Source organism: Botrytis byssoidea, assembly GCF_014898295.1.
Source record: "Botrytis byssoidea strain MUCL 94 chromosome Unknown BBYS_010, whole genome shotgun sequence".
Taxonomy (NCBI): Eukaryota; Fungi; Ascomycota; class Leotiomycetes; order Helotiales; family Sclerotiniaceae; genus Botrytis; species Botrytis byssoidea.
The window spans coordinates 87,278-106,013 of NW_024065851.1; the positions used below are offsets into that span (position 1 = coordinate 87,278).

General features: G+C 25.8%; 5 protein-coding genes across 5 annotated transcripts; all 5 read right to left on the reverse strand.

Annotated features, from left to right (window-relative positions):
* Nucleotides 1-11,166: 11,166 nt before the first annotated feature.
* EAE97_005668 (uncharacterized protein) lies at nucleotides 11,167-12,966 on the reverse strand (the record flags this gene model as incomplete). The annotated part of the gene is made up of 1 exon (XM_038876180.1): nucleotides 11,167-12,966. One exon carries the CDS (start codon nucleotides 12,964-12,966, stop codon nucleotides 11,167-11,169), a length of 1,800 nt encoding a protein of 599 aa, XP_038732656.1.
* Nucleotides 12,967-13,103: 137 nt separating this feature from the next.
* On the reverse strand, nucleotides 13,104-14,255 carry EAE97_005669 (uncharacterized protein; the record flags this gene model as incomplete). Its single annotated transcript, XM_038876181.1, has 2 exons — nucleotides 13,104-13,397; nucleotides 13,437-14,255. The coding sequence occupies 2 exons, from the start codon at nucleotides 14,253-14,255 to the stop codon at nucleotides 13,104-13,106; spliced, it is 1,113 nt and encodes a 370-aa protein (XP_038732657.1).
* A 1,081-nt stretch (nucleotides 14,256-15,336) lies between these two features.
* On the reverse strand, nucleotides 15,337-15,591 carry EAE97_005670 (uncharacterized protein; the record flags this gene model as incomplete). The annotated part of the gene is made up of 1 exon (XM_038876182.1): nucleotides 15,337-15,591. One exon carries the CDS (start codon nucleotides 15,589-15,591, stop codon nucleotides 15,337-15,339), a length of 255 nt encoding a protein of 84 aa, XP_038732658.1.
* Nucleotides 15,592-15,612: 21 nt separating this feature from the next.
* On the reverse strand, nucleotides 15,613-16,461 carry EAE97_005671 (uncharacterized protein; the record flags this gene model as incomplete). Its single annotated transcript, XM_038876183.1, has 1 exon — nucleotides 15,613-16,461. One exon carries the CDS (start codon nucleotides 16,459-16,461, stop codon nucleotides 15,613-15,615), a length of 849 nt encoding a protein of 282 aa, XP_038732659.1.
* Nucleotides 16,462-16,708: 247 nt separating this feature from the next.
* Nucleotides 16,709-18,428, reverse strand: EAE97_005672 (uncharacterized protein; the record flags this gene model as incomplete). The annotated part of the gene is made up of 5 exons (XM_038876184.1): nucleotides 16,709-17,164; nucleotides 17,279-17,295; nucleotides 17,562-17,693; nucleotides 18,033-18,233; nucleotides 18,386-18,428. The coding sequence occupies 5 exons, from the start codon at nucleotides 18,426-18,428 to the stop codon at nucleotides 16,709-16,711; spliced, it is 849 nt and encodes a 282-aa protein (XP_038732660.1).
* Between the last annotated feature and the right edge of the window lie 308 nt (nucleotides 18,429-18,736).

The following is an 18,736-nucleotide window of genomic DNA, read 5'->3' on the forward strand; positions in this document are numbered from 1 at the left end:
ATAATTAAATATTAGAGAAATAATAAATTTAATAATCTCTATAATTTTCTCTGATTATATAATAATAAATAGCAATTTCAATATTAAATATAATCTATTCAAATCTAATATAACTTTAATTAATTAAAAAGCTTTTTTTATAGAATAATCTTTTTTAAATAAAATAAACTTTATTAGAATCCCAAAAGTTTTTATTTATAAAGCAAATTATATAATTAATCTAATCTTTTCTAATATCTCTTTTGCTAATATCATTATTAATATTAATCTGAAAAATAGTTTTAATTATAAAACATAGATAATCATAATTCCGAATTTTATTTTATTTATTATCAAATCCTTTGATTATATAATTAATAATAAAAACCTTTCAATCTTTCAAGAAATTATAAAAAATGGAATTCCCTATTTTCTAAATTTAGTGAATATATTTATCAAATAAGTTAATAAATTAATAGGAATACTAGATTCTTTATTTGAATTAGCAATTCACTTAATAAAAAAAAAGAAAAGTATCTTTAAACACTCTGTTCTTTAATAAACAATCGAATACAGAACAGTACATCAAAACTATAGAATATTTAGAATTAAAAATACTAATTAAGCGAAATATTAGCAAAAAATATTAATAATTATAATTAGAAAAGTGAAATGCTAATATTAGTATAGAATTATTAATAAAATAAATTATAATAAAGATTTATATAAAGTAATTAGCTAGTATAAATATACTACCAATCTTAGAATACTATTTCTAATTATTGATAGTATAATAATCGAAGATATTATAGAAAAGGCTTGGATTTTATAAAAGGAGATCCTCAAATACTTTAATAATAATAACAATTTTATAACAAATCTACTCTAATTAGATTATATATTCAATAAATTTTTATAATATATAGAGATATTTTTTAAAGAAATGAAAAAAAGTATTATTAAAGTTTTGAATATTTTATCAAAATCTAATTAGATTATTATCTGTTTTCTAAAGATTTACTAAGATTTTATTAAATTAATAATTATTGAAATCTTTAATTAATATTTATAACTAAATTATTTCCCAAATAAATAAAAATATATAGAAATAGTAATAATCCCAAAGATCAAAAAGAAAAACAAATTATTAATATAATTCTAATAATTAATAGTATTACTTTTATATATCTCAAAGGATTTGAAATACATAATTGCTTAACACATTTTATAAATTGTTATAATAATAGGTATACTTAGTCCTCAATACGAAAAGGCATTCTCTAAACAAACAATAATAGATTTAATTATTTTATTTGTATATAATATTGAGAAAATCTTTGCTTATAAGTAAGAAATTATAATAATGATATTGAATATATAAAGCATATTTAATACATTTTTATCAAATAGATTACTGAAATGTATATATTAGTAAAAGTAGCTTCACTTCCTTTTATAATTAGTTCAAGTTTTTTTAAGAAATTATTTAATAAAAGTTCAGCTAGAAAATATAATTATTAAATATAGTTATATCAAGTATAATACTCTATAGAGCTTTCTACTCTTATTTATATTATATATTCTATACCTTATTAAGCTTTTAAATCAAAATACTAAGTTATACTTTAAATATACTAATAATATTTGTATTTACTATATATTCAAAAATATATATAAAAATATTAGTCTTTTCAAATACAATTTTCATCAAATCTTTTAATAGAATGAACAAAACTGTATAATATTTATATTAAAAAAGCTAGAGATAATATACTTTTCCAAAAGAAAAGAAATATATATTCTATATTTAGAAATAAATAATAAAATAATAATCTATTTTATTAATAAAATAAATGATAAAACTATTCAATCTATTTTATACTAATTAAATATTTAATTTAATTAAAAACTTTTTTTTAAAAGATATATAGTAAAATACAAAATGAAAGTTTACAAGATTATAAAATATATTAAAAAGTTTATATAGATATATTATAATTTATTAGCTATAATATTATATAAAATAATAATTATTTATATTCTATTCTTTGTTTTTTATAGATTCAAGATATAGTATATAGATTAAATAAAATCAAATTGGATGGGGGGAATTGCTTATAATATAATAATAAATATAAAACTAAGTAATTATATTATTAAAATTGATTAAACAATTATTCTAATAATAAAAAAAGTTTTATTTATTTAATATATAATCTTGATTATTATAATCCTAAAAAACTTTGAATTATTGTTTAATAAATTAATATTTAAATAAATATAAATAAAATTTGTATTCCAATTTTATAAAGTAAATAAAAATTATTTATTAATAATTTATTTAATGTAAGTATTTTAATACAAAATAAATAATATTAATCTCTATAGATTAATTAAATTAATCCTAAAAGCATTAAGATTAATACTCTTTTTACTATATTTCTTTATAAAGAATTATATCAACTTTATAAGAAATATAAAGAAAGAAGTAGCTATATTTGAATTTATATAATAATGAAATTATTTACCTAATAAATATATTATAATCTTTTTAAATAATATTAAACAATATTATTAAAAACAAAAGATAATTAGTTATAGTTATATAATCTATTAGAAATAATTTCTAATAATATTTGGTTATAAAGTAATTAATCTGTTTTTATATATTTTCAATATTAAAATAATAAATATACTAAAAGATCTGGAATATACTATTTAATTAAAACTAGCTAAATAAATCACTATATATATCAACAGTATTTCAGTTATTTGATATATCAAAAGCAATATTTTTAATTTATCTTAATAAATGTTTTTGTATTATTATAAGATTATAAGAAATAAATAAATAACAATTTAATAATTATTTAGATATACTGGAATCCTTAGAAATAAAAAGATTAATTGATTTATTAATTTAAGTATTTATAACAATCATATTAAAAATAATAATTTATTACTCTTTATTATTAATAGAATAAACTTAATAATCAGAATTTTCAAATAAAAAATAAAATAGAAATAATAAAAGTGAAATAAAATTATTCTTATTAACAAATATTATTATTAATATTTTAATTATTAAATCAAAAAATCTAAGGAATTTGCCTTTTTCTACTCTATTCTTTAATAACTAATAACACTTAGAATTAAATATAAAGACTTTGTATTCTATTATTAATACTTTTAATATAATAATATTATTTCAAAATACTTTTATAGATATAATAAAGAATTTAAATATTTAATACTCTATTAATATTTTTATATTTAATTTGAAAATTAATTAAATAAATTCAATTTAATTTTATAAAATATAAAAAATGCAATTGATTATTTCTCTCTTTTTCTAAAAACTTTAATAGATTTTACAAACTTTCTAGTGATTATTAATTACTTTGAGCGATTATATTCAATTTCTTTAGAGATTCTCTGATCTTCTATTTTCATATTATTAATCAAAACTATATTTTCTTTTAGAACTACTTTCTTTCTTTTTCTACCATTATATATAAATTGTATTATACAAAAACTAATAATATAAGATCTTAAAGCTAGTTATAAGTCTAAGCTATTTAGTATAAAATAAATTGAATAGTACTGATATTATAAGTGGAAGATAAATAGCAAAAGTGTATATAGCACCTCTAGTCGCTTTTCCCCTAATCTATATTATAATCATAGAAAAACAGAACGCGTGGTTATGCTAGCACCCCATTAGTATAGTTTATCCCTAGTATCCCTCGGGAGGTTGTGGCGAGCCCCTGCGGCTTGCCCTCTGGATGTAAATTAAAATAAATAAATAAATAAATAAATAATTGTATTAATAAAAAAAGCGAAAAAGGGAGAGAGTATAATCGAATTCAAATGAATTAACAAAATTCAAAAGGCTTTTAAAACTTTAAAAAAGGCTTTTATTTTAATACTAATCCTTTAATATTTCGATTCTTTATTTTATATAATAATTGAAACCAATATATTGATATTTATATTAGAGTATATATTATTGTAATTATTCCTTATAGATATAAAAATATTATCTATATAATAATAGTATTCTATTATGTTTTATTTGAGAAAACTAAATTCTATAGAATAATAGTATTTTATTTATAATCAAAAATTACTTGTAATATATAATACTTTTATATAATAATATTATTATATAATAGATAATTGATATATAATTATAGTTATATTTGATTATAATAATCTTTAATATTTTATAATAAAGAAAAGCCTAAATAGCAGACAAGCTAGATAAATAAAGATTTTAATTATATATAATTTCGAAATAATATATAGACTAGGAAAGCTAAACCCTATCAATAGACTATTATATCACCCTGATTATATAATAGAAATAGAGAATATCAATAATATACTCTTAATCTTACAAAATAAATTAAAGAATAAATTAATAATTATAAAGTTATTTTATAATATATCCATCAAGAAAATAGAATCTCTATATAATATTATAGACTTTTTATAACAAAAAAGGTATAACTTATTATTCTATAAATAATTAGCTTTATTAGTTGAAACTGGTTATAAATAATCAATATCTTATTAAATAACTTATATTTTAATAAAAAACAAAATAATATATAAATTAATATTAAAAATAATAAAAAATATTTTATTATATTTTTAATAAAATAATGAATTTATAAAGAATAAAGAGTATCTAAATTAAAAACTGTATTCCACTAGAATTGCTCTATTATGGTAGGTAAGTGCTAAAAAGCTGCTTAAATATAATAAGAATGCTTATATACTGCTAAACTTTGTTTTGAAAGTAGAAATCCTGGAAATCTATTATAATAATTTTATAAATAAATATTAGAGTATTGCGAAGACTTTCAAAATCTTGAAATCAAAATATTTCTAGTTTTTAATAAAAAAAGATGTTAAGAATTATATTAAGATCTATATAATATACTAATAAATTATTATAAAAAAATATAAATTCTATAGCGAATTATAAACCTTTTTTATACTTTATAAATTATAAAAAGAAATAATTATAGATTTCATTATAGATTTGCTTTTTTCAAAACTAAATAAATATATTTATAATATAATTTTAATAATTATTGATAGGTTTATAAAACTTATTCAATATATTCCTATAAATAAGATAATTATATTACTCAAACTTGTATAAAAACTAATATAGAATATATTCAAGGATTTCGGAGTATTAGAAGGTATTATTTCAGATAAAAAGCTATAATTCACAAGCAAGTTTTGGAATAATTTTCTATTCTATCTATAGATCTATTAAAAGCTTTTAATAATATTTCATTTATAAATTAACAAATAAATTGAAAGACAAAATCAAAATCTAATTTATTATATCATTTGTTATATAAATTACTAGTAAGATAACTAGATATTATTATTACTCTTTACAGAATTTATATATAATATTATATAATATAATATAATAAACACTATTTCTTTCCAAGTAATATATAAATATCAATCTATTTTTTATTATATTAATAAAAATACTAATATTATAGAAAAAGTATTAGCGATATATAAACAAATTACTTTTCTTAATAAAAAAAAAAAAAAATTAAAAGAATTTTAATAAGCTATTATTAAACAAAAAGTAGCAAAAGTAAAAAATACAATCCTATAATAATATAATATTAGGGATAAGATAATATTAAATATACGAAATATTAAGCAATTTTAATTAAAAAAGAAATTTTCAGATTAATTTATAGGTTTTTTTATAGTAATAAATATAAAAAGTAATAATCAAATATACAAACTCAAGTTATTACCCACCTATAAAATTCATAATATCTTTTATATTTCTTTATTAAAATTATAATATAAATAATCAAATACTATAAATCCGTTATTATTAAAAGAAATAAATGAATACTTAGAATATGAGATAAAGAAAATTATAATATATAAAAAAAAAGAAAAGAGTATTTAATATTTAATTCAATAAAAAGATTATTAATTAATAAAAGATATATAGAAAGCTTTTTATAATTTCAAAAATGCAAAATAAGTATTAAAAGAATATAACAAAAAAAAAAACTATTAATATAAATTTTAAAGAAAAGAAAAAAGAATATTACAAAATAATAGGGTTATACTATATATCTATCTAAGAATTATTATTATTATATAATTATTGAAATCTTTTCTTCCTTTATTATCTTTTATTTTAATAAAAATAAGAATATAATTTTTTATTTATTAATATATTATATATAATTATTAAACAAATCATTTCCTTCTAATATCTTTTAATAATCTCTAATTTCAATTTATAAATCTTAAGATTAATATTAGTTGAATCTTTATTAAAATTAGATTAATAGAATTGATATTAAGTTTTTTATAATATTTTATTTTATATAAGAGTTTATTTATAATTGATATAAATATAATATTGTAAAACTATTGTTATAATAGATTAATAATAAGGTTTTATAGCAAAAAATTAGATTTTTGATATTATACCCTTAAAATATCAATTAGAGAGAAAAGAATTTCAAAGTAGATATTATCTATATTATTGTTATATCATTTTTCTATACCTATTAATATATCGATCTTATCCTTATTAACTTATTCTTCCCCTTTTTCAGAAATATTATTAATAAATCAATTTTCTAGTAACTTAATAATAATATTTCATTATTTCTTATAAGATCAATTAATATTCTTATTCTTTTATTAAGGTTTTCCAGAGAAGTCTATTTAATTATTAGATTCTTTTATATAAATCTTTTAATTTAAATCTAATATTTTTGAAATAAATAGAGAATCTTTTATAATATCTAAATTCTAATAATTAAATATAAATAAAGTTTCAAAAGTAAATAATAAAGCTTTTTATTTAAAAAACTTCTAAGGAGTTTTATAAATAAAAGAAAAAGAAATAAAGAAAATAGAATAATAAAATATAAATAGTAAACTAATAATAATATTATAATATATCAAATGCAAAATATTATAAATATTATCTAGAACTTTGGAAAAGGTAATAATATATTATAAAACCTTTAAAATTTAATAAAAAATTTAAATATTTTTATTATTCTTTTTATTATTCTTATTAATATAGAATTTATTTTTATTAGATTCAAAAAGGGAAAAAAATTCTTTGGGGAATTGAATTCTATATTGTTTGTGCTTTATATAAATTTTAGAAATAAATATATTTAGTATTTTAATAGTGGGTTGATAGTAAATATAATCTTTTGAGTTAATTATTATATATAATATATTAAGTTAAGGAATTATGAATAGAGTAGCTAGTTATACAAATATTGTAAGGGGTATTGGTTCAAAAACTAGGTTTGGTAATAATAGTATATCTACAAGAATTATATAATTGTAAATAACTAAAACTACAAATTCACTTTTATAATCAAAATCGACTATAAAAATAAACTTTATAATAAAATCTGGTATAATAGTATTCAAAGGAAGCAAAGTATTTTATACATTTAATAGATTAATTCTATAAATCCAATATTTAAACAAAAGGGAATTAATTATAGATTAATAAGAATCTATAAAGTATTCCAATAAATTACCAAATCGATTAAATTTATTCACTATTAAAAAACCCAATTTCTCTATTGATTAAGATTTATAAATATCTTTATACTTAGTCTTTTTTTATAAGAAAATCTTTATATTTTTTGTATATTATTTCCCTTATTGAATTATAATTATATTATTTATAGCTTTCTCTATATTATAGACTAGAATATTATTATAATAAGTATATATTTGATATATAAAATTAATATTAGAAATATATTAGGGAGATATTAGAATATAGATTTTCTTTTAGTAATAATAATAGTTATAGAGAATATAAGGATTATTATTGAAATAGTAAAAGTTATTAGAAGAAATATTAATAATATATTTGAAGTAATAAAAACAAATAGAGATAATTAATTCTGTTAGGCTAATGATCAAATATAATATAATAAATACAACACCACCAGATTGAAGAATAGTTATTATAAAATAAATAAAAACTAGAAAGAATTATATTATTCAAATAAATATATTTTCTAAAAAAAAGAGATTTCTTTTATAAAGAAATATAATAATTTGCTGATAAAATAATAAAATATATAAAGATTGTTTATTTATATATTAAATTATTTATAATATACAAAAGCATTGGAATTTTCTTTTGGGAATATAATAAAGGCATAAGCATATTGTAATGTGATTATATATTGTTTAAATAGCCTTAGGAAATAAATAATTACTTCTTAGGATATAAAATATAAAAAGGGGGAGTTCTATTATGGTTATAGATTAAAGAGTTTTATTAGATATATAATAATAAGTCCTTGGGTTTATTATATATTAAAGGGAGTCTGCATATATATATAAATTATATAGTTTTTATAAGTTTAAAAGAATTAATGAAAAGTTTTGGTGCTACATCTCACTTAGTTGATTTATTGCTAGTATCTACTCTAACAGAAACGATTTCTTTTAATAAAGATGATTAAAATGTCTTTAAATTTAATATAATTAGAAATAGAATTAAAGTAATTATTCGTGAATATATTAATCTATATCTTTTGAAAAATTGATCTCAAAACTATTTTAATTATATTCAAAAGTAATTTAATTACCTTTAAACATAATTTAATTACTTTCAAAACTAATTAAATTAATTTTTTTCCTTCAAATCTCGATTTCAATAAAAATTAATTTCAAAGTTCATCACTTTCAAAATATGAATACAAACTAACATGTTTTTATCAGTATACGGCCTATATCACTATGCAGCTCATTTTCACCCCAATTCACTCTTTTTTCTTTTAATATATATTTTATTAATAATTTATAATAAATTCGAATAATCAAGAAGCTTATATACTTCTTATTATTAAAACTATTTAAAAAAAACAAAAAAACAAATATACAAAAGATTATAAAAATATATAATATTTTATATATAATACTATAATATCAAATTAATAATATTATTTTTTATTCAAAATATCAATTTATATTTTGTAATTTTTTAGAAATAAAAAAGAATATTATTTCTAAATATATATTTAATATAAATATAAAAGATTTTTTATTTAAATTTAGAAATATAAAAAATATAGTAAATTATATTTTTAAATCGAAGAATACAAAATATATTGAAAAGCTTTAGGTATATTGATTTGTAAAGTATTGAATTGAATCAAGAATATATTTTAATTATATTTATAATTTTCAAAGAGCTTTTTATAAAAATTCTAAATTTATTGAAAATTGATTTTGATTGATTATGAATATATAAGTAAAATATAATATTTTGAATAAATATTTTTATAATTTTAATAAAATAGGGTTTATAATAGAAATTATATATTTTGAAATAATTATAATTAATATTAAACAAAATAATAAAAATAAAATAATATAATCAGGTAATAAAAAATAAACTATGATAATTATATATAATAATAAAAAGAATAAAACTATACCCCTATTTCTAATAATTTAAGAATAGATTTATTTTTCTAATTAATATATCAAAATCGATTTTTCTATAAATTAGATTATTAGATTTATATCTAATAAATAGATAAATAATAAAATAAAATTAAAATAATTGAAATATTTTAATAAATATATTAAGAATTAAAGAAAGAGTAAATATTGAATATTGATATTAAATAAATATAAAAGTCATGAATTAATATTATTTTAGAATTATTATAAAAAGAATAATTTTAAATATATATTTATTATTATATTCAAATTATTTAGTTTAATTATTTAATATAAGTTATTTTAATAATCTGAAATATTTATATAATATTCAAATTAATAAATTTATCAAAATATATATTAATTATATTGCAAAAATTAAATTCTTTATAATTTTCAAAATTTTATATTAAGAATCAATTATAATTTAGAATATGAAATTAGAGTTTAAAAATAGATTTAATATCTTTCAATTCTGAAACTATATTTTCAAAATTGAATATTCGAATTTATATATTTATTTTCTTTTTTTTCTAAATTGAGATTTATAAACCTTTCAAATTCTTTATAATTCAATTAAAGCTTTTTAATAATCAATTTTAATAAAATCTCAAATAACTTATTATTAATTAAACTCTTTTATATTTATATTCGAAATTATATTAGCTTTAACTAAAAATATAAAAAAATTAGTTTATAAAATATATTTTGAATATAAAAAATTCATATATTTTGAAAAGTCAATAAAACATTAAGTAAATATTAATATATAAAAAAAACTTAATTATAATAAAAATAGATTTCATTATTAAGTCAAATAGAAATACTATTCAATATCTTAATAATCTATTAAAGATTTTTGTAATTAGGAAAATATAACTATTATCTTTTATTTAATGAATCTAAATAAACTAGATTTATTAGTCTAAATAAATTTCAAAAAATCTATTGTTTTTGATTCTATTGATGCTTTATTAATATTTACACTAAATATATTAAATATACTTCTAAAATAAGATTAAAATAGATTTAAAAAACCTTATTAATTAACTATTATTTCTAAAAAGATTTATTTTAATTCAATAATGGAAATTAGAGTATTTGATTGTAATTATAGATTAATCATTTTAAGCAAGGAGTATTATTATAATACTAATTATATACTTTATAATTATCTTTATATTTTAGATATAAATCATTAGTATATTCTATTTCTTATAAGTAAAGTCTTACTCTTTTATAGCTCTTCTATTCTTATGATATAATATAAGTCTTTACCTATACCTTGATAATATAATTCATTAAAACGATCTAATTAAAACATACTATAATTCAATTATAATTCTCATCATAGCGTCTCTTTACTCTCTTTATTATATCATTTACCAACTTTCTTTTAATTTCTCTATTAAAATATTCTCAACTCTTATTAATTATTACGAGATTATATACTTCTTTATAGATTTTAATGAATTTCATATTTAAGTATATAAGATTATCTATGCTTAGAAGAATAAACTATATAGCTCATAAAAGCTATATTTATACTAAAGTAATTTGTGGTTCTCCATAAAGAGAATATACTAACTCGAAATTTATATATTATCCATAAGGAATCCCATAAGGGGTACGTCTGAAAACGGAAACTTTCTGATCTGAAATTTCTCAATCCCTTCAATCAATATTCATGATATCATCAACTCCTAATTCTTTCAAGATTTCCAATAACCCTTCATCCAACTTTGCTTGAGAAAGTCGATCATGACACCAGGTCCTCTGTTCTGAATTGACACAACTAAACGCCAACGTATCTGATTCATTGATCGAGTAAGATAAATTCCCAAATTCTAATACCTTGTCTTTGCACACACAACCCTCTTCAACTAGATAAATAGTACGTTTCTCCTGACAAACAAAAATGATCCAATCCCATGTTTCTTGGGAAATGATGTACAAATTTCCAATGGAAATGAAATCTTCCGAATAGGTTTTCTCAAGTATGTCTTGGAGGTTCTTGGAACTATGTAAGACTTGATATAACTTCATAATTATCTCATGAGAATCTTTGAGGCATGTACGGAACTCATTTCTAAGTAGAAGATTCACAGTATGCCTGGATACTGATGATTCTCTTGTTTCGTAGCAATTCCATATTTCAGGAAACCTACGACCAACTTGTTGACATAGTTGATCAAAAGCAAGACTGAGTATTGATCCTTGATTTGATATATGCCTATCGGTATCTTTGAGATACTCTTGAATGCATTTTGCAATCATGTATCCTACGAAATGATCTGTGGTAGAACCGAGATCTTCCATGATACTCATGATGAGCTCCAAACACTCCGATATATTGTATTCTTTCTCAATAAGAATAGCAAATAAACGCAAGGATCGTGTTTGGACCTGGTGGTTCGTAAAATCTCTTGCCGCAGCATGTAATAGGTGACTTGATTTGACATGAAATCGCCACCAAGGAGCATTGACTTCTGCTAACAACATTCTTGGAATGATAGCATTATTTATGCTAGTCGTATGGTCCAAAATAGACTTTGCCAATTCTTTCCATAATTCATAATGCCTAGGATCGCTTTGAACAGATGAGGCCAAATAAGTTCCAATGAACTCAAAGGCGGACTTCTTCAAATCCTGCAACTCGATATAGTCTAATGACCAGAGACGATCCGCAGAATTTTTCTTGGCTCTCCATCCATCCTCGACCTCCTTTAAAGTATCTGAGCTCTTGACCCTCAAGTCTCTATACTCCTGTAAAGAAACTCTCAAGTCATTGAGAACCATGAGACACCGAGCTTTCCATGATTCTGATGAAGCTGCATTTAAAATGGCTTTCCAGAGGTATCTTCTGCCTCGAAACTCTGATTCTTTCTTTTCTTGAGAGATCAACTGTAATTGATGCTCCAATCTGTATATCTTTCCTCGACCAACTCTACAATCCTCAACTCTCTTTCGATAGAGTGCCTTGAAGATGAAAATATCCCAGGTCATGAGTGCGGCAATCTTGTTGTGTTCCTTCATATAATCTCGCTTTTCCTTCTGGACTTGCTTCAATTTCTTTTCATGAGCGGTCTGTTGTTGCTTTAGTTTCTCTCGGTGGGTGGTTCGCTCCTGTTCTGATTTCTTTACTTCTTTTTCATGAACGGATCGTTCCTCTTTCAACTGAATTTGATGATTGGATTTTTCTTGCTCCATCTTCTTTTCATAACTGGTCTGCTGCTGCTCCAATTTTTTCTCATCGGCATCTCGTTGATGTTCCAATATCTTTCTATGGGTAATCTGCTGTTCCTTCATTTGCTGCTGATGATTGGCTCGGTTCCGCTCCAATTGTTGCTGATAGACGGTCTTTTCTTGCTCTGTCCTTTTTTCATGCTTAGCCTGCTGTTGCTCTAATTGCACTCGGTAGGTGGCTCGTTCGTTTTCCAATTTATCTTCATATGCAGTCTGCTGTTGTTTCATTTGCTTTTGGTGGGTGGCTCGCTCCTGCTCTAGTTGCCTCGTAAAAGTAGCTTGCTCCTCCCTCAGTTCTTTCTTAAGATCATAAATGTCTTGTTTGTAATTTCCAAGGCTGACCTGATGTGCCTTTCGATATCCATCTACGGTCTCCTCGAGGCGGATCTATCTTCTTGAAGGTTCTTGATGGTTTTGTCGCCTTCTGTAATCTTTTCATCTCTCGATTTGACATTATCCAGTGCAACAAATGTCTCTGATTGGGATTTCCTGAGAAGTTCTCTCTCCAGCACTCTCTGATCTTGGTTTGCTTTCGCTTCGGCTCGAAGTGTTTCTTGGACCCTACGAAGATCGGAAATCTCAAGGCTTTTATCAGACAGTCTTTCACTCTGTTCGTCGATAGTTCTTCTTGCCCCCTTCAATTTTTCGTGAAGCTCAGTCTAACCTTTTCTAGCCCTCTCTAATTGCAATATGCAGACTTGGTGACGAAATCGAGACATTTCAAGCTCATTTTGCAATTTTTTCATGGTATCTTTCGTGGAACTTCTATCAGCAACTTCTTTTTCTAGTTTCTCCATAGATTGGGAAATCTCAAGATATGACTTGTTGGCTTCCCCAGCTTTCTCTTCCAAAGTTTTGATGGTATCTTGCGCAGATTTATCTTTAGCAATACATTCTTGAAGGTGTTTCTCGAGCTTGGATAGCTCGTCGACTGCCATCTTTCTTGCTTCAGTCGCATCATTTTCAGAATCTCTCTTTGATCTCAGACTATCGTAATCTTTTTGGAGCTTTTGGTTCTCATCCTTCAATGCTTGATACTTGGTCTTGGAAATGCTATCTTCTTTGGCCAGGAGCAATTCTCGGAATTCTTCGCCCTTTTCTCTAACCTCATCTAGATCACCCTTGTAAAGGAGAATGACTTCGAGTGCTTGATAGAATAGACCACTAGGCAAATTGTCTTTAATTCTAAGAACTTTGTGCTTCGGGAGGCTGGTCTGAATCTCTTTTTCTGCATCATCGCAAAAAGCTTGAACCTTTCGGAGTTTCTCTGTTGCAAATTTGACTCTTTGTTTGGAATTTTCTAATGAAACTACCGTCTTCTTAAAGTCTCTAATTTTTTTCTTGGTGATCTGACCATCATCGGATAGTATTTGAACGCTGTTGTTGACTTCCATCGATAGTTGCTCATGGCGTTCCATAATCTCATCTGCTTCTATCAAGTCTGGATCGAATCTTTCTTCACCAAAGTCTAGTGAAACAGACATTGGCTCATCTTCTGGATGCAATATTTGCGACATGGTGTAGAGAATGAAATTTGTTGTTGTTGGATAAAGAGAATGATTGGTACGAACACAGAATGATACTTCTAGGGCGTTGGGAAACTTCATTTTACATGGATTCACGTGTTCAAGCACATAGGACTTAGACACACCACCCCCTCAAGTATCTTTACCACACATTTTTGAGAATCTTAATTTTTGAGGATTATTGATGGCACAGATTTGATAAAAGATCCCTAGGATATATCTCTAGTATCTTAGATACACTTCGAATCGCGAAGCTAGGAAGGGGGAAAGGCAAAAAAGATTCTCCTGTACAGTGACATGTACAACCCTAAGATTTGGGTACTTTGAGTAGAATTTCCATAATCCCGTAAGGGTAATTCCAAGTTTTCATCATCAATCCCAACAGGTCACTTAGCATGCCATATGTATCAAGTCGCATTAAATCATAATCAGCCCAGAAGGGCAGAAGGGCAGAAAATAGTTTCATAATTCTTGGTTACCTTGTGGTAAGCTACCATTCTATTCTGCTGCTTATCAATTGGGAGGGAATCCTCCCTTATGTGAACTCAATTGCCTCAAATCTTTTTCGATTTCTCCTGGACACAAACTGAACAGTAACCAAACCCTTCACGAAACTCTCTTACATCTTCCCTTGTCTTTCAGTATCTTTCTGTATACTTCCAGATTCTCCCATATCTCATATCCTCTACTATCCTCCGGTATCCTTCCAAATTCTCCTATCTTCTCATATTCTGCCCCATTATTCCTTCAACCCCGAATACCTTTTGATGGTTGCGGCTGTTTTATGTATCCTGATATTACTCCCTGCTACTAATCCTAACCAAATGGTTATCATCCCGGCCAAATGGCCTAAATCCCTTCAAACACAGTAAAGATCAAAATCTTTCAAGCCACCAACTTAATTCCACCCCCTTGTGACGGAAAGTCTCAAGTCCATTCCTGGAAGCCAAAAGGCCCATTTTTTCTCTCGCCAACCCGAAGTCTTTCATCTCTTAAATTTCTTGTGTATCCCTGAGCAGCTTGATTCTTGACGTTGTTAGGTGGTAGTGATGGGATGCTGAATTCGAGGGTATCAAGTCCCACGAGAGGTCTCGGGAGCATCGACATTCATTTCACTGCTGTCCCATCCATCGGGAATTTCCTCTCTGTCATAGAATAGCATGTATTCTCCTATATCTCTAACGCTCCACGGTGTGTTGTGATTGTCTACACCTGTACATGGAAACTTCTTGTCGTGTTGACCGACTTGATCCGGTAACATCTCTTGCCCATTCTTCCAATATTTTCTTAAACTTGGTAATCTGCCAGGTGTAATATTGACTACCATGGCTAAAACATATGTCGATTTTCAAATTTCCAAGCTGGTGACCTTCGGAATTCTCTTATCTGTAACTTCGTACACTGCCCCAGGAACCTCGACGTATATCTTGCGTATATCTGCAATAGTCCTACGGCCGGTTTTGACTTTGTAGTGTATTCTAAGAAAGGTTGATGGATGGCAGAAGCTCTGGGTGAAGGCAGTCTTTTCAGCAGGGTAAAAGTGCTCTGTAAGTGAACCTGAGAGTGACGAAGAATCATCGAACTTTAGTTCATTCAGCTCAATGAACTTTAGTCTTGGAAAAAGGCCAGTTTCTGTTTTTGCGCTACCATCTTTATTGATGATCCGATTCCAGAACAATCTATCGACGAAATGGAATTGTGGATGATCTTTGAAGAGTGATTTCATCTTCCCAATCAGTGCAAGAAATGATGTATCGTCTTTGCAAATGAATCTACTGGACAAACTTTCTATGAGTTCTCGTTTCATCTTCCAGTCCTTTTCTTGATCCCAGCCGAAATCTTTCATAGCGGCTGCCATGAAAAGCTTCTCGAAAGTCATGAGTATCTTGATGGTTTCTCTTCCTGGCGCTGAATTTGGACCTGGAATATTGTTGGATGTATATCCGAAGGTGGTTAAAAATCGCAAAACTCCGAGCATGATATCAATGCCAGATGTATCGTAACTTTCTCTGAGATTATGAAGCTGCTGAATGGATTCATCTGTAAGTTCCCCTCGTTCGTTTCTGGTCAAATCGAGATTGTCAATATCCGCTTCCTCAAGGAAAGCTCCATAATGAGGTCGAATATTTCTAAGGGCTAAGATCTCATGAAATTCTTTGTTCTTGTAAATATCGGCAGTATTGGGTATTTCATCCATGATTGCAATTGATGGATAAATGATTTGAAAGTAAATGTTTGATTATTTGTTCGTAATGTGATTCTTTGGTTTGTGGCTGGAGTGGTAAAGAATTTTGGTTGGTATCTATAATTGGATTTCATTACGTCACGTGTTGATTTTCGCTTCATCAAGGAGAGTCATTTCAAAATGATTTTAATACTTTTTTTTATCAAAACGATTTTGATGTCTACTAAAATGATTTTGATACTCTTTTACTACCTGTATTCTAATTCCTCTTCATTCCCCCTTCCCTTTGCCCTTCCCGATTCCCAACTCTCCTCCAAATATCTCTCGAGCTAAGCAGTGTACTAATAACAGTCATCACACCTACAATGCCCCTATCACTAACGATCCATCCCGTTCCCGCTCCGGGTTGAAAGAGATCGGCTGCATTTTCAACAATTTTGAGCAATATTTCAGTCTTGTATTTTCCCTTATTTTCATTTTTCCCTGGCTGTTCCACGATAACCTGTGTGATTTCGACTGGTTTCGCTGATAGATCTGAGCCATGTGGATCTTGCTGTGAATTGGGTTTCGGTGTTGTGTCGTTACTTGCAAACAGATGGTAAAGATCCCATAGCCCTCCAAATATCGATATACTCAGCGAATAGAACCAAAATTTATTGCCTTCGAGAGCACATGTTGAAGACCAAGGAGTATTGCATACACCCATAATATCTAACTGTTTTATGAATTGGGATTAGTGACATTTCTTACATGGCTTTTCTGATTTTGTTCTCTTGTAAAGGGTTGGCAAGAAAAATACTGGGTAGGCAGTTGAGTAGCTGGTACTTACGATGGTGAGACTTTCCACTATTTGAGTAGATCTTAGTCAGTCAAATTTCAAAAGAGCGAGAGCGGAAAGTAGTAACCGAGGGGAAAAGGAGCGGAAGGGCAAGAGAGTAGAAGTGTAAGAGACTAGGAGTGTTGGTATGTCGAAGGGCGGAGTGCGGGGTTCTAGATATATGAAAGTCAAGGAGGACATGAGCGCCTAAGCGTTGGAGTGTAGGAACTCTGGAATACGAGAGCGCGAAGGCATAGTGATATAACAGCGGAGGACAACAGGAAAAAAAACTCACATCCCAAATAAGCACCCATAAATCCCGATTTTCCTACATTAATCAACATCCTCATCCCATCTTCATTTAACAAACTATCCCATGCTTTTGAGAAATTTTTGATGAATCGAAAGAAACGCATGTAGCGACGTCCTGTGAGGGTGTTAGTTCAGGCTCTTCTTTATTATTCATGCCTTCGGTGTTCGTTTCGCTCTTTGAACCCGTCTTGGGATGAAGACTAAAACATGGTGGGCAAAATCTCCATTAATCTAACCATCGAACGATGGTCCTTGGGTTTAAACTCCGGAGTCAGGACTGGTTGGGTGGAAGTCTCGCACACTAATACAAGCATCTCATTCCCATTCCAGAGTAGCCTCCTTCACTCGCTAAATCTCCCCCTCGTCCCCTCATCCCGTAGTCTCATCTTCCCACCATCCTTCCAACCCCCCCTCCCCGCTCCTCCCTTCCCATCAACCAAGAAATAAAACCTACCAACAGCAAGCTCCCTTCTCGCCTTCCACAACTTCTCCACAATCTGCACCTGCAACTTCCCATCCACACTCCCCTCCCCCCCTCCGCTTCTCCTCCCCATTCCAATCCCCAACCCCAACAAAATCCACCCCAGAACCGTCGGATAAAATGCACATATTTGACATAAAGCTTGTATCAACCTTAGAGTTTTTTCTAAGCCGGCTTTTCATTGGGTACAAGATTAGTAAACAGTTTTTGCAAACCTACGCTATTGGATGGGAGGGTACAGCACGTGAGTTCAACGCAGTAAAGGGAAGCGGTAAGAGAACAACAGAGAATGAGGGAAAGAATGGGGGAAAGAATAAAAACCATACCAGCATCCGAAGCAAAATCTACCGCATGTTTTAAAACGCCCATTTTATTGACCTTCTTCTTCGCAGAATCCGTCAAGTTGTAGTAATCCACGGCACGCCCAAGTTGTGATTAGGTATCGTAAAAATGAATTTCGATCCGAGCCGAAACTATCTTCTTAACCACAACAATCTTTTCCGTAAATTCAAGAAACAGTATGGGAAAGTCTAAAATATCAAAGACCGTACCGTACTTATATCATTGAGAAAACGTCAATGACGAAGTTCAGGGCTTCTAGCTAATGAATGACAAACATTTTATGCCTGACCCGACTTGCATGGAAAAGTTCTTTGTGGAGTAAAAAAGTGAGGTGG